The sequence below is a fragment of the Salmo trutta genome, unplaced genomic scaffold (genome assembly GCF_901001165.1).
Source record: "Salmo trutta unplaced genomic scaffold, fSalTru1.1, whole genome shotgun sequence".
In the NCBI taxonomy this organism is placed as follows: domain Eukaryota; kingdom Metazoa; phylum Chordata; class Actinopteri; order Salmoniformes; family Salmonidae; genus Salmo; species Salmo trutta.
Window position 1 is genome coordinate 423,318 of NW_021823456.1, and position 16,580 is coordinate 439,897.

Sequence of the window (16,580 nt, forward strand, 5' to 3'; positions counted from 1 at the left end):
GTTAAGACAGACAGTTTAGGGGCGGGGGTGCTCTTGGTTGTTTCTGCATGTGGAGGAGCGCCAAGTAGTTTGAGAGCAAGCTCAAGTCAGGCAGTGTTTCTCAACCTTTTTGAATCCAGGGACAGAGACAGACGAGCTATGGTCCCTGGTGTGGCAGGGACAGACGAGCTATGGTCCCTGGTGTGGCAGGGACAGACGAGCTATGGTCCCTGGTGTGGCAGGGACAGACGAGCTATGGTCCCTGGTGTGGCAGGGACAGACGAGCTATGGTCCCTGGTGTGGCAGGGACAGACGAGCTATGGTTTTTCAGCTTCGGGGACCGCTTACATTAAATTAGCACTGTAGAGGTGACCAATTTAGTGTGGATGGACTGGATATTTAGATTTAGTAAGGAACTAGACACATGAAGCTGGACTGGCCAGTAGGGGGGAGGGAAGGAGGGGTGGTGTTGCTGCTCCTCCACTGGGTGGGTTTCTTTTGAAGTAGAGAACACATCACCTCAGGACTTCCTCTGGTAGAACGCATCACCTCGGGACTTCCTCTCTGGTAGAACACATCACCTCGGGACTTCCTCTCTCGTAGAACACATCACCTCAGGACTTCCTCTCTGGTAGAACGCATCACCTCAGGACTTCCTCTCTGGTAGAACACATCACCTCAGGACTTCCTCTCTGGTAGAACGCATCACCTCGGGACTTCCTCTCTGGTAGAACACATCACCTCGGGACTTCCTCTCTGGTAGAACGCATCACCTCAGGACTTCCTCTCCTCTGGTAGAACACATCACCTCAGGACTTCCTCTTTGGTAGAACACCTCACCTCGGGACTTCCTCTCTGGTAGAACACATCACCTCGGGACTTCCTCTCTGGTAGAACACATCACCTCGGGACTTCCTCTCTGGTAGAACGCATCACCTCGGGACTTCCTCTCTGGTAGAACGCATCACCTCGGGACTTCCTCTCTGGTAGAACGCATCACCTCGGGACTTCCTCTCTGGTAGAACGCATCACCTCGGGACTTCCTCTTTGGTAGAACACCTCACCTCGGGACTTCCTCTCTGGTAGAACACATCACCTCGGGACTTCCTCTCTGGTAGAACGCATCACCTCGGGACTTCCTCTCTGGTAGAACGCATCACCTCGGGACTTCCTCTCTGGTAGAACGCATCACCTCGGGACTTCCTCTCCTCTGGTAGAACGCATCACCTCGGGACTTCCTCTCCTCTGGTGGAACGCATCACCTCGGGACTTCCTCTCCTCTGGTGGAACGCATCACCTCGGGACTTCCTCTCTGGTGGAACGCATCCCCTCGGGACTTCCTCTCTGGTGGAACGCATCGCCTCGGGACTTCCTCTCTGGTGGAACGCATCGCCTCGGGACTTCCCCTCTGGTAGAACACATCACCTCAGGACTTCCTCTCTGGTAGAACACATCACCTCAGGACTTCCTCTCCTCTGGTAGAACACATCACCTCAGGACTTCCTCTCTGGTAGAACACATCACCTCGGGACTTCCTCTCTGGTAGAACGCATCACCTCGGGACTTCCTCTCCTCTGGTAGAACACATCACCTCAGGACTTCCTCTCTGGTAGAACACATCACCTCAGGACTTCCTCTCCTCTGGTAGAACACATCACCTCGGGACTTCCTCTCTGGTAGAACGCATCACCTCGGGACTTCCTCTCTGGTAGAACGCATCACCTCGGGACTTCCTCTCTGGTAGAACGCATCACCTCGGGACTTCCTCTCCTCTGGTAGAACACATCACCTCGGGACTTCCTCTCTGGTAGAACACATCACCTCAGGACTTCCTCTCTGGTAGAACACATCACCTCGGGACTTCCTCTCTGGTAGAACGCATCACCTCGGGACTTCCTCTCCTCTGGTAGAACGCATCACCTCGGGACTTCCTCTCCTCTGGTAGAACGCATCACCTCAGGACTTCCTCTCTGGTAGAACACATCACCTCAGGACTTCCTCTCCTCTGGTAGAACACATCACCTCGGGACTTCCTCTCTGGTAGAACGCATCACCTCGGGACTTCCTCTCTGGTAGAACACATCACCTCAGGACTTCCTCTCCTCTGGTAGAACACATCACCTCAGGACTTCCTCTCCTCTGGTAGAACACATCACCTCAGGACTTCCTCTCCTCTGGTAGAACACATCACCTCAGGACTTCCTCTCCTCTGGTAGAACACATCACCTCGGGACTTCCTCTCTGGTAGAACACATCACCTCGGGACTTCCTCTCTGGTAGAACGCATCACCTCGGGACTTCCTCTCCTCTGGTGGAACGCATCACCTCGGGACTTCCTCTCCTCTGGTGGAACGCATCACCTCGGGACTTCCTCTCCTCTGGTGGAACGCATCACCTCGGGACTTCCTCTCCTCTGGTGGAACGCATCACCTCGGGACTTCCTCTCCTCTGGTGGAACGCATCACCTCGGGACTTCCTCTCCTCTGGTGGAACGCATCACCTCGGGACTTCCTCTCCTCTGGTGGAACGCATCACCTCGGGACTTCCTCTCCTCTGGTGGAACGCATCACCTCGGGACTTCCTCTCCTCTGGTGGAACGCATCACCTCGGGACTTCCTCTCTGGTGGAACGCATCACCTCGGGACTTCCTCTCCTCTGGTAGCTTCATCAGAGCTGTTCCCTTTGAACTCCAGAGCATGTTGTGATGAATGTGAAGTGGACAGTAGTAGACTGTCTGAAATAGAACCCTATTCCAACTAAACCTCTCTCTCTTCCCAGGTCCTGTCCAGAGTGTCGGATCACGTCCAACTTCGTCATCCCCAGTGAGTACTGGGTGGAGGACAAGGAAGACAAGCAGAAACTGATACAGAAATACAAGGATGGCATGGGGTGAGCTATGTACTGAGGATAGGAGGGGGGGTGAGCTATGTACTGAGGATAGGAGGGGGGGTGAGCTATGTACTGAGGATAGGAGGGGGGGGTGAGCTATGTACTGAGGATAGGAGGGGGGGTGAGCTATGTACTGAGGATAGGAGGGGGGGTGAGCTATGTACTGAGGATAGGAGGGGGGGTGAGCTATGTACTGAGGATAGGAGGGGGGGTGAGCTATGTACTGAGGATAGGAGGGGGGGGTGAGCTATGTACTGAGGATAGGAGGGGGGGTGAGCTATGTACTGAGGATAGGAGGGGGGGTGAGCTATGTACTGAGGATAGGAGGGGGGGGGGTGAGCTATGTACTGAGGATAGGAGGGGGGGGGGTGAGCGATGTACTGAGGATAGGAGGGGGGGGGGGTGAGCGATGTACTGAGGATAGGAGGGGGGGGGGGTGAGCTATGTACTGAGGATAGGAGGGGGGGGGGTGAGCTATGTACTGAGGATAGGAGGGGGGGGGGTGAGCTATGTACTGAGGATAGGAGGGGGGGGGGGGGTGAGCTATGTACTGAGGAAAGGAGGGGGGGGGGGTGAGCTATGTACTGAGGAAAGGAGGGGGGGGGGTGAGCTATGTACTGAGGAAAGGAGGGGGGGGGGGGGTGAGCTATGTACTGAGGAAAGGAGGGGGGGGGGGTGAGCTATGTACTGAGGAAACAGAGGGGGGGTGAGCTATGTACTGAGGATAGGAGGGGGGGTGAGCTATGTACTGAGGATAGGAGGGGGGGGTGAGCTATGTACTGAGGATAGGAGGGGGGGGGGAGCTATGTACTGAGGATAGGAGGGGGGGGGGTGAGCTGTGTACTGACGATAGGGGGGGGGGTGAGCTGTGTACTGACGATAGGGGGGGGGGTGAGCTGTGTACTGACGATAGCAGGGGGGGGAGCTATGTACTGAGGATAGGAGGGGGGGGGGGAGCTATGTACTGAGGATAGGAGGGGGGGTGAGCTATGTACTGAGGATAGGAGGAGGGGGGGTGAGCTATGTACTGAGGATAGGAGGGGGGGGTGAGCTATGTACTGAGGATAGGAGGGGGGGTGAGCTATGTACTGAGGATAGGAGGGGGGGTGAGTTATGTACTGAGGATAGGAGGGGGGGTGAGCTATGTACTGACGATAGGAGGGGGGGTGAGCTATGTACTGACGATAGGAGGGGGGGTGAGCTATGTACTGAGGGTAGGAGGGGGGGGGGTGAGCTATGTACTGAGGGTAGGAGGGGGGTGAGCTATGTACTGAGGGTAGGAGGGGGGTAAGCTATGTACTGACGATAGGAGGGGGGGTGAGCTATGTACTGACGATAGGAGGGGGGGGTGAGCTATGTACTGACGATAGGAGGGGGGGGGTGAGCTATGTACTGAGGGTAGGAGGGGGGGGGTGAGCTATGTACTGAGGGTAGGAGGGGGGGTGAGCTATGTACTGAGGGTAGGAGGGGGGGTGAGCTATGTACTGAGGATAGGAGGGGGGGGTGAGCTATGTACTGACGATAGGAGGGGGGGGGTGAGCTATGTACTGACGATAGGAGGGGTGGGGTGAGCTATGTACTGAGGGTAGGAGGGGGGTGAGCTATGTACTGAGGGTAGGAGGGGGGTGAGCTATGTACTGAGGGTAGGAGGGGGGGTGAGCTATGTACTGACGATAGGAGGGGGGGTGAGCTATGTACTGAGGGTAGGGGGGGGGTGAGCTATGTACTGAGGGTAGGAGGGGGGGTGAGCTATGTACTGAGGATAGCGGGGGGGGTGAGCTATGTACTGAGGATAGCAGGGGGGGGTGAGCTGTGTACTGAGGATAGCAGGGGGGGGGTGAGCTGTGTACTGACGATAGGGGGGGGGGTGAGCTGTGTACTGACGATAGCAGGGGGGGGGAGCTATGTGTTGAGGATAGGAGGGGGGGGTGAGCTATGTACTGACGATAGGAGGGGTGGGGTGAGCTATGTACTGAGGGTAGGAGGGGGGGGTGAGCTATGTACTGAGGGTAGGAGGGGGGGTGAGCTATGTACTGAGGGTAGGAGGGGGGTGAGCTATGTACTGAGGATAGGAGAGGGGGGGGTGAGCTATGTACTGAGGATAGGAGGGGGGGTGAGCTATGTACTGAGGATAGGAGGGGGGGTGAGCTATGTACTGAGGATAGGAGGGGGGGTGAGCTATGTACTGAGGATAGGAGGGGGGGGTGAGCTATGTACTGACGATAGGAGGGGGGGGGTGAGCTATGTACTGAGGATAGGAGAGGGGGGGGGTGAGCTATGTACTGAGGATAGGAGAGGGGGGGGTGAGCTATGTACTGAGGATAGGAGAGGGGGGGGTGAGCTATGTACTGAGGATAGGAGAGGGGGGGGTGAGCTATGTACTGAGGATAGGGGGGGGGGGTGAGCTATGTACTGAGGATAGGGGGGGGGGTGAGCTATGTACTGAGGATAGGAGGGGGGGGTGAGCTATGTACTGAGGATAGGAGGGGGGGGGTGAGCTATGTACTGAGGATAGGAGGGGGGGGTGAGCTATGTACTGAGGATAGGAGGGGGGGTGAGCTATGTACTGAGGATAGGAGGGGGGGTGAGCTATGTACTGAGGATAGGAGGGGGGGTGAGCTATGTACTGAGGATAGGGAGGGGGGGGTGAGCTATGTACTGAGGATAGCAGGGGGGGGGTGAGCTGTGTACTGAGGATAGCAGGGGGGGGGGGTGAGCTATGTACTGAGGATAGCAAGGGGGGTGAGCTGTGTACTGAGGATAGCAGGGGGGGTGAGCTATGTACTGAGGATAGGAGGGGGGGGGAGCTATGTACTGAGGATAGCAGGGGGGGGGGGTGAGCTATGTACTGAGGATAGGAGGGGGGGGGTGAGCTATGTACTGAGGATAGGAGGGGGGGTGAGCTATGTACTGACGATAGGAGGGGGGGGTACCAAACATTAGGAACACCTTCCTAATATTGAGTTGCATCCCCTGTTGCCCTCAGAACAGCCTCAATTAGTCGGGGCATGGACTCTACAAGGTGTCGAAAGCGTTCCACAGGGATGCTGGCCCACGTTGACTCCAATGCTTCCCACAGTTGTGTGAAGATGGCTGGATGTCCTTTGGGTGGTGGATCATTCTTGATACACAGGAAACTGTTGAACATGAAAAACCCAGCAGCGTTGCAGTTCTTGACACAAACCGGTGCGCCTGGCGCTTATTACCATACCCCGTTCAAAGGTGCTTTTGTTTTACCCGTTCACCCTCTGAATGGCACACATACACAATCCATGTCTCAATTGTCTCAAGGCTTAAAAATCCTTCCTTAACCTGTCTCCTCCCCTTCGTCTACACTGATTTTGAATTGGATTTAACAAGTGACATCAATATGTCATGGAAGAAGGAGCAGGTGTTCTTAATGTTTTGTGTACTCGGTGTACAACAGAAATGGAAAACACCTTGATAGTATGTTGTTTTTCATAACATTAGGTACGGTACAGGTCTGCTTTCCTAAAACATCCGCTCTAGTATCAAGTCATGAAGATTGACAAAGCTCTTAGGATGAATAAATCACTCTTTAGGTTCAATAGATTCCACAGTATTGTATCAATCACTGTTTGGCCCATAGATTACACAGTATTGTATTAATCACTGTTTGGCCCATAGATTACACAGTATTGTATCAATCACTGTTTGGCCCATAGATTACACAGTATTGTATTAATCACTGTTTGGCCCATAGATTACACAGTATTGTATCAATCACTGTTTGGCCCATAGATTACACAGTATTGTATCAATCACTGTTTGGCCCATAGATTACACAGTATTGTATTAATCACTGTTTGGCCCATAGATTCCACAGTATTGTATCAATCACTGTTTGGCCCATAGATTACACAGTATTGTATCAATCACTGTTTGGCCCATAGATTACACAGTATTGTATTAATCACTGTTTGGCCCATAGATTACACAGTATTGTATCAATCACTGTTTGGCCCATAGATTACACAGTATTGTATCAATCACTGTTTGGCCCATAGATTACACAGTATTGTATCAATCACTGTTTGGCCCATAGATTACACAGTATTGTATCAATCACTGTTTGGCCCATAGATTACACAGTATTGTATCAATCACTGTTTGGCCCATAGATTACACAGTATTGTATCAATCACTGTTTGGCCCATAGATTACACAGTATTGTATCAATCACTGTTTGGCCCATAGATTCCACAGTATTGTCCTTGTTTGGTCTTGAGGTTTAGTGTTAATGTGTGTCATGCCTGCTTCATGGCATGTGATGAATTCAAATCAAATTTTGTCACATGCGCCGAGTACCACAGGTGTAGAACATACAGTGAAATAATTACTTACAAGCCTTTAACCAACAATGTAGTTTTAAGAAAATATTTACCAAATAAACTAAAGTAAAAAGTAACACAATAACAATAATGAGGCTATATACAGGGGGTACCGGTCAAATGGTTAGTTGAGGTAATGTGTACATGTAGGTAGGGATAAAGTTACTATGTATAGATAATAAACAGCCTTTTGGGCCTAGACTTGGCGCCCCGGTACCGCTTGCCGTGCGCTAGCAGAGAGAAAAGTAGAACGGTCTTATGATGACTGTCCTGTCTGTCTCTGTTCCTCAGGACTAAAGCCTGTCGTTACTTCGACCAGGGTCGTGGCACCTGCCCGTTTGGCTCCAACTGCTTCTACAAACACGCCTTCCCTGACGGACGGCTGGAGGAGCCTCAGCCTCAGAGAAGACAAACAGGGTCCAACGGCAGGAACAGGGTGAGGCGCTGCTCGGACAAATGTCCTTTCCGTCAGACATAGATCGAGACGATTTTCGGTTTTCCTATGGGGTTCGGACGTTAACAGACAATGATCTGGCATTTGGACAATTTGTCTCACGGTCCAGAAGTTCTCAGCCCTTATTGTACCGCTTCCTGTTCTGCTTTCATAATACCTGAAAGGAATTCCTGTTTTTAATATTCCTGTTCTCCCCTCCAGAACTCGAGGAGGACGCCCCTGTGGGACCTGTTCGAAGAGCGGGAGAACAGCAGCGACTCTTTGGACAACGAGGACGAGGAGATGGTGACCTTTGAACTGAGCGAGATGCTCCTCATGCTCCTCGCCGCGGGAACCGACGACGACGTCACGGACTCGGAGGACGAATGGGACTTGTTTCACGAAGAGCTGGACGATATCTACGAGATTTACCTATAGCACTACTCCTAACGTTAACGTTAAAACCCCTATCCTTTGACTACCCTCTTCACCTTTACTGCGCTGTAGAATGGACTGTCTTGTGTGTTTGGACAGTAGCTTCTTTCCTCTGTTGTGGCAGTGCCTTTGGGCCTTTCATTCAGAAATCAACTACATGAAGAAGGAAAAACAAAACAGATGAGGGAAAAAAAAAATGTATATGAGAACAGGTGGGTGTAAAACATTTTCTAGAAACGTCCTGTCCTTGTGAATTTATCTATCCGTGTCAGGTTCATGTAAAAATAACAACAAAACAAAAAAAACAAGGAAAAGAATTACAAACATTTTTGAAAATATCGCTAATAAACAGTGTTTATTTGTGGACGTGGGTTTGACTTAACATTTTTACCCAGGTGATGTTTTTAAGACTTGTTTTTTTTTTTTTTTGAGGATGATGCACCAAACCAACTCTCCACAACTACACTTCCTGGTGATGATGTCATGTCTGTGGTGGTCATGGGTATCGTAGTCCTCTGGTCATGCACTGAGTTATTGGGTGGAGGGAGACAGCAGTCCTGTCGACTTCCTATATTCACTCTTTCCCTCCTCCCACTCCTGAGGGGGGGGGACACTCCCTCTGTCAAGGAGGGGGGGTGATGACTCCCTCTCTGTAAGGAGGGGGGGGACTCCCTCTGTCAAGGAGGGGGGGTGATGACTCCCTCTCTGTAAGGAGGGGGGGGACTCCCTCTGTCAAGGAGGGGGGGTGAACTTCAGGGAACAACTTACACTATCTAAAGTTGTTTTTTGAAATGGGCCCCAAGTCCACTTTTATTCCCCCCCCCCCCCCCCCCCCCCCCCCCCCGGTCCCGATCGCAGGTATTATTCAGGAACACCTGTGGTACCTAATGACAAGTCCTTCCTCAGAACCAAGCTGAAAGTGACACTCAATGACACTGTGTTCCTAATGGCACCATATTGACTATACACTGAGTGTACAGAACATTACAAATGCCTTCCCAATATTGTTGCACCCCCCCCCCCCCCCCAGAACAGCCTCATTTCTTCGGGGCGTGGACTCTACCAGGTCTGATCCTTATACCATAGGGCTCTAGTGAACTACCAGTGGTCTAGATAGGGTGCCATTTGGAACACAGACCTGTCTGGTCACTGCTTCTCTTTGAACTCCCATTAGAATGCACTATATATATATATATATATGATGTTTCTCTATGGTCCACAACCATCCATCATGACTTGAAATTAAAGTTTATTATCAAAGTTAACAGGGGTTTTACTGAGTGGAATTCATTATTGATCTATGTCATTAAGTTGTGCTCTGATTTTATAGACATATTTCTATTATATTATGAATTGTACTACACGTTTTAGAATTTCACATTTCTACATTTTAAGTGGGGCTCTGACGTGGTGGTTCTATGTGATCTGTTATTCCACCCAGAATGCATTATTTTGTTACCCCCACTAACTCAAGTCCCTACTAAGAAAAACCAGTTGTTCGAGGTTTTAGCGTTCTCTGCCGTGCTTTGTCCTCAATCTGAAGGTCTGTTGCCGTCCCAGCCAGTCAACCTCGGCATATTTAATGACGTGTCTGTGTCCTGTGGGGAATTGATGTGACATCGGGGGACGTTGGTCCATATTACTGTCTTCTCTCTGCTGTCACTCTGAATGACTTATGTCCCAGAATCCACCCCTAGTTCACTATAGTGAACTATCTATTACCTGGGTTAAAAGTAGCCTAGTTCACTACAGGGAACAGGGTGGGATGAAGCCCGGGTAACTGAGGTTCTGGATACATGGAGACGCTGGTAGTCCATTTAACAGGGTGGGATGAAGCCCGGGTAACTGAGGTTCTGGATACATGGAGACGCTGGTAGTCCATTTAACAGGGTGGGATGAAGCCCGGGTAACTGAGGTTCTGGATACATGGAGACACTGGTAGTCCATTTAACAGGGTGGGATGAAGCCCGGGTAACTGAGGTTCTGGATACATGGAGACACTGGTAGTCCATTTAACAGGGTGGGATGAAGCCCAGATAACTGAGGTTCTGGATACATGGAGACACTGGTAGTCCATTTAACAGGGTGGGATGAAGCCCAGGTAACTGAGGTTCTGGATACATGGAGACACTGGTAGTCCATTTAACAGGGTGGGATGAAGCCCGGGTAACTGAGGTTCTGGATACATGGAGACGCTGGTAGTCCATTTAACAGGGTGGGATGAAGCCCGGGTAACTGAGGTTCTGGATACATGGAGACACTGGTAGTCCATTTAACAGGGTGGGATGAAGCCCGGGTAACTGAGGTTCTGGATACATGGAGACACTGGTAGTCCATTTAACAGGGTGGGATGAAGCCCAGATAACTGAGGTTCTGGATACATGGAGACACTGGTAGTCCATTTAACAGGGTGGGATGAAGCCCAGGTAACTGAGGTTCTGGATACATGGAGACACTGGTAGTCCATTTAACAGGGTGGGATGAAGCCCGGGTAACTGAGGTTCTGGATACATGGAGACACTGGTAGTCCATTAACTCTTCTGGAAGATTCAGCTAGAAATGCTTCAGACCAGAGGGCTAGACTAGCTCTGGTCCAGGGTGTCTCCAGGCTGCTCGCTCACTATAGATAGTGATGGATGGTGAGAGCACAACGACGCCTTGCACCAGAGCTATAGGGCTAGACATGGCAGAATCTCTACTTCCTGTATGACACCTCTAGACATGGATACTCTATTTCCTGCCACCTCTAGACATGGCAGACACTCTATTTCCTGTATGACACCTCTAGACATGGAGCTTCTATTTCCTGTCACCTCTAGACATGGAGCTTCTATTTCCTGTCACCTCTAGACATGGAGCTTCTATTTCCTGCCACCTCTAGACATGACAGACACTATTTCCTGTATGACATCTCTAGACATGGAGCCTCTATTTCCTGTCACCTCTAGACATGGCAGACCCCCTATTTCCTGTATGACATCTAAGACATGGACCCTCTATTTCCTGTATGACATCTCTAGACATCTCTAGCCTCTATTTCCTGTCACCTCTAGACATGGTAGATCCTTTATTTCCTGTCACCTCTAGACATGGCAGACCCTCTATTTCCTGTCACCTCTAGACATGGTAGATCCTCTATTTCCTGTCACCTCTAGACATGGCAGACCCTCTATTTCCTGTATGGCATAAGGGCCCTTGGCGTTATAACTACTCTATTCCTGGCTACTCACTTTATAAATAGCCTTGCCTATCATTTACCAGACACTCCAATAATACCAAGTTATTTTGCTAAACAAATCCTAGGGATAGATCAACCGTTATATCAACAGTATGATTCATGTCCAATGTTGCCGAATATCGGTAAAGGATTCTCAATTTTAAAAATCCTGGAAAGCTCAAATGAACAGAACGACTGTGGCTACATATCTGCACACAGCAATAATTCCATCCACCGCATTTCATTCCAGTGGGAGAGAAAATCCACGCCTTGGTTTACGCCGCGCCCCCTATCGCTCTCCAACCTAAAGCAAAGACAGTACAGTGTGAAGACAGGTGGAAACTGCTTCTCCAATAGAAATCCCTGATCACGCTTGTAGGCGATATCATGGCGATGTTGGCAAGTTGACGCATGCGCAAAAACACGCAAATCGAAGGCACTTCTTCAATATACAGTCATTTTTTACGAAAATTAAAACGTGTCTGTTTGTCACTTTCACGAAGTTGGAGTGACAACACGTTCAACTACTTAAAACATTGGCTCGAATATAGGTTGTACCTTTTAGATTTTGAGAAAGTTAACTAAGGAAGAATTCTTCACGTCTCTCATTGACTTCTCAACACTGGCCTGTTCCCGGAAGTATCGCGATGTTGCGCCTCTGGGTTTAGAAACTCTGTGCTAAAAGCATCTAACACTACGGAACCAGGGAAGAAAAAGAGGAGAGGAGAGAAAGGGAAGCGAACGCGCAAATACATGCATACAATGATAGCAGAAATTGGTGCCGCCGACAATCCCAAGGCCAGCTCCAACTATCCCCATCCCCAAGCAGCTGTGATCTGCCCGGACTCACCGGTTTCATCCGCCCCGGACTACGGCGTCGGACAGCTGTTCATACGTAGCGCCTCGTCCAGGAGGGACACACAGACGTCCGCGGGGAGTATCAACCCAGACGAGAGCTCCATCAAGCCGCTGGTATCCGGAGTATCCTCCGCTATTACAGACGCCTATATCATGACCTCTGAGGAATTCATGCAGACCGCTCCCTTGTTCGGCCAGAGGTCCAAGAGAAACGTTCTCTACAAGATCCTGTGTTTCCTCATTCTGATATTCCAAGGAGGCATTCTAGATTTCTACCTCATTATCTTCACTGATCTGTACTGGTGCTCGTGGATCGCCACCGACCTGGTGGTGATTTCTGGCTGGGGGATCTTCTTCATGAAGAACGCCAGGAGCAAGAGAGAGCGGGCGTGTGGCTTCCACCAAAAGAGCTCTATATTCGGCTGTAACCTCGGCGAGTTTACCTACGCCTACCTGGCCTGGTTAATCTACGTGATCGCCTGCACCCCTAAAATGGTCCTCATTCTAGAGACTTCGATATTAGATCTCATCGCGCTCAAAGTTCCATTCGGTGTAACTGGATTTAAGATTATCATGTTGCTCTCGGTCCCGTTACTCTACTGTCTCATCAATTCTATCACCGAGGACCAGAACGGAGCTACGCGCCACCGGTCCCAGAGCTGCTTCATGACCACCTGTCTGGACCTCGTAGACAGCTTTACCCTGGTGGAGTTGTTTCTGAGGAACGAAATACCGACGGTCTATTTAAAATACACGGTCATCTCGGTGTATTTCATCGCCCTGGGCGTCCCGGTGGTGTGGTTATACGAGTTGACAGCCTCCGAGATGCGGTGTCGCTGGGTCTGGACTAGGTTCCTGGTCGGTGTGCTGGTCAACGCTCCTCTTCTGGTGGTCCGGTGCTTCCAGGTGTATGTTCACAAGATGCCCGTCTCAGTGTTCATGTTGAAGAATATGTTCTTCCTGGTCTGTAAGTGTCTAGAGCTGATGGAACAGTGCTTCACAGTGCGGGGAGTCAGGAGGTTCGGTGAGGGAAGTAACCCGGCGCAGTTCTCTCACTGTGTCTCGGAGAACGATATGTGTCCCCATGGATATGTTAACACCCTGGCCGTTACCACGCAGTCATAGGCCCGGCTTGGATCTCTCCCTGGCCGTCACTACCTAGACCTAAAACGGCCTGGATTTTATTTTATCCCCCTGGAGGGTGGAAGGCACATGAGTGATTGATGCTGGAGGAAGAATTTTGAGGGCCAGGACAGGGATACGCCCTAAAACGGCATCCTATGCCCTATATAGTGCACTACTTTTGACCAGTGCTCATAGGGTTCTGATCAAAAGGAGTGCACTATATATGGAATAGGGTGCCAATGAGGATGCACCCCACAGGTGTCAATCAACGACAGCCTTATTGACGATTTTGTCATTTATTCAGATGTCAGAAGAACATTTGATTACAACAGGTGCTACAGAATCATTATGCATCAACTACACCTGCTTAAGACCTGGCAGACCTGGTCGACCTGGCAGACCTGGCCGACCTGGCAGACCTGGCCTACCTGGCCGACCTGGCAGACCTGGCAGACCTGGCAGACCTGGCCAACCTGGCTGACCTGGCCAACCGGGGCACTGGCCAGACAGATTCCTCTAATGCCTTGTCGGGGGTATGGTTGTGAAGTAGTAGCGGTGGTTGATTAGTGGGGGTTTGTGAATTGAAATCATTGACTTGCGCTTGTATTGTTGGGGGGACTTTTAGAAGAGTGAGAATCGTGTTGTTGATTTGATTTGTTTGAACGAGTTTGACAAAAGTGCAAGAAAGATTGTCGTTTTGAAACTGAATCTTGGATATGGTGTGGATGTAAAGTCATTGGTCAATTCTTGTCTCCCAATCTGTGAACCTTCCAGATAGCATTTCCTGATCAATGAATAGATGGAAACCTTGTGCTCATTTAGATGCCTAATTACTGTGGAATTGCGATATATACGTAATGATTCCAATGTTTAATCATGTCCTCTCATTTCCTAAACTATTTTGGGGGGAATATTTCATGTTATCAATATAAATCAGTTGATATTTCTTAAGGATTTGACATCACTATGTGTATTTTACTGTATGTTATGAAGTACCACAACAATATGTCATGATGATGAGACACGGAGCAGACAGCTATAGAGCGACGTCTTTATTATACTATTACTCTGTCTGTCTGTGTCTCTGTCTCTCGCTCTCTATCTCTCCCTCTCTTGCTCTTTCTCTCTCTCTGTCTGTGTCTCTCTGTCTGTCTCTCTCTCGCTCTCTGTCTCTCCCTCTCTCGCTCTGTCTCTCTGTCTGTGTCTCTCTCACTCTCTGTCTCTCGCTCACTCTCTGTCTGTCTGTCTGTCTGTCTGTCTGTCTGTCTGTCTGTCTGTCTGTCTGTCTGTCTGTCTGTCTGTCTGTCTGTCTGTGTCTCTCACTCTCTGTCTCTCTCTCTCCTCAAGACAAGGCCTACTACCTCTTTGCATCCAGTCAATATCATCTGGGCTGTCTGTCTGTCAACATGTGTACTGACAGTCTTGACTGATGGAATTTATCCAGTGTCAGCCTTGCCAATTTCTCACAAGAAATGGACGGAGCTTCAAAAATGAATAGTGGGTGTGATATAAATGTGATATAATATGGATACAAACATGATGAGACAATCTGCTCCAAGGTGCTATGAAGGAATGTGGAGCTGTGGAATCAGATGGGTGTGGCGTTGGTATGCGAGGTGTTTCACATCCTATTGCTGGATAAACTCTGGATAAAAAGAACAAAAACCCCCACTGCTATTACCTAACAGAAGGTCACTGTGCAACCAATAGAACAGGGTTGAGAGAATGAAGGGTTACAGACAGATTGGAGAATAAATCACGGTCGCACACATGTCATCCCAAAATGTAAGTCTCTGTTTCTCCGATTGATCTTCTCATACAGTGAAAAACACCAAAATTATGTTTGATTAAAAAAAATGCCAAATCCATATTGGTAATGACCGTAGTCTGCAGACACTATTGTACAGTATATAACATCAGCCGACATCTTGTATTTACTGTGTTCCAAAAAGTAGTCCATTTAGTTTCCAGTGCCTCGGCCTCTGGTCATTAAAATAGATCTTGGATGTAATATAATTCATTCAACCTTATGGTGATCTGTGTCATTTCCTGTTCCTGTTTGTCCTTGACTTTTTTCTGATGGGAAAAGAGTGAGCTGAATATATCCCGAGTTCCAGTCTGTATGTGCCATCATGCCAGCTTCTTGTTACTCAGCCTCAATGCATGCCAAACTGTATGTCTTGTATGGAGTTGGCTAGAACACCAACTGATCTGAGACCAGGCTATGATGAATATGCAGTTAGGTGATGAATAGGAATGAAAAAATACTGAGATTTTTTTTTTGCCTTTTTGAGTGCAGTGAACAGTGGAGGATTGTTGATGGGTTTCTTCATGAAGTGTTGTGAACACGAGTTGTGGAATAAAAGGAAATTATATTTTATAATATAAAGTCAAATTAGGGCATTTCTACGTTGGCTGATTGAACTGAGGTGTCCTTCTACCTACCTTTCTGTTGGCTGATTGAACTGAGGTGTCCTTCTACCTACCTTTCTGTTGGCTGATTGAACTGAGGTGTCCTTCTACCTAGCCTTACGTTGGCTGATTGAACTGAGGTGTCCTTCTACCTACCTTTCTGTTGGCTGATTGAACTGAGGTGTCCTTCTACCTAGCCTTACGTTGGCTGATTGAACTGAGGTGTTCTTCTACCTACCTTTCTGTTGGCTGATTGAACTGAGGTGTCCTTCTACCTAGCCTTACGTTGGCTGATTGAACTGAGGTGTCCTTCCACCTACCCTTATGTTGGCTGATTGAACTGAGGTGTCCTTCTACCTACCTTTCTGTTGGCTGATTGAACTGAGGTGTCCTTCTACCTACCTTTCTGTTGGCTGATTGAACTGAGGTGTCCTTCTACCTACCTTTCTGTTGGCTGATTGAACTGAGGTGTACTTCTACCTAGCCTTACGTTGGCTGATTGAACTGAGGTGTCCTTCTACCTACCTTTCTGTTGGCTGATTGAACTGAGGTGTCCTTCTACCTACCTTTCTGTTGGCTGATTGAACTGAGGTGTCCTTCTACCTAGCCTTACGTTGGCTGATTGAACTGAGGTGTTCTTCTACCTACCTTTCTGTTGGCTGATTGAACTGAGGTGTCCTTCTACCTAGCCTTACGTTGGCTGATTGAACTGAGGTGTCCTTCCACCTACCCTTATGTTGGCTGATTGAACTGAGGTGTCCTTCTACCTACCTTTCTGTTGGCTGATTGAACTGAGGTGTCCTTCTACCTACCTTTCTGTTGGCTGATTGAACTGAGGTGTCCTTCTACCTACCTTTCTGTTGGCTGATTGAACTGAGGT

The 16,580-nt window shown here is 49.3% G+C and overlaps 2 protein-coding genes across 2 annotated transcripts in view; both read left to right on the plus strand.

The window, feature by feature from the left end:
• The window catches only part of LOC115191046 (probable E3 ubiquitin-protein ligase makorin-1), a 30,916-nt gene extending 22,464 nt beyond the window's left edge, over positions 1 to 8,452 (plus strand). The window contains exons 6-8 of the mRNA XM_029749051.1: positions 2,758 to 2,868; positions 7,512 to 7,656; positions 7,876 to 8,452. Of these exons, the coding sequence (XP_029604911.1) occupies positions 2,758 to 2,868; positions 7,512 to 7,656; positions 7,876 to 8,091 (472 nt within the window). The 3' untranslated portion in view covers positions 8,092 to 8,452. The remainder of the gene's footprint in view (positions 1 to 2,757; positions 2,869 to 7,511; positions 7,657 to 7,875) is intronic.
• Positions 8,453 to 11,847: 3,395 nt separating this feature from the next.
• Positions 11,848 to 14,238, plus strand: LOC115191048 (transmembrane protein 121B-like). The gene has a single exon (XM_029749054.1). It carries the CDS (start codon positions 12,059 to 12,061, stop codon positions 13,286 to 13,288), a length of 1,230 nt encoding a protein of 409 aa, XP_029604914.1. The 5' UTR covers positions 11,848 to 12,058; the 3' UTR covers positions 13,289 to 14,238.
• The last annotated feature ends 2,342 nt before the right edge of the window (positions 14,239 to 16,580 follow it).

What these genes read in the sequence shown, in the direction of transcription:
- LOC115191048 (XM_029749054.1), top strand. Translation starts at nt 12,059, where the DNA reads ATGCATACAATGATAGCAGAAATTGGTGCCGCCGACAATCCCAAGGCC.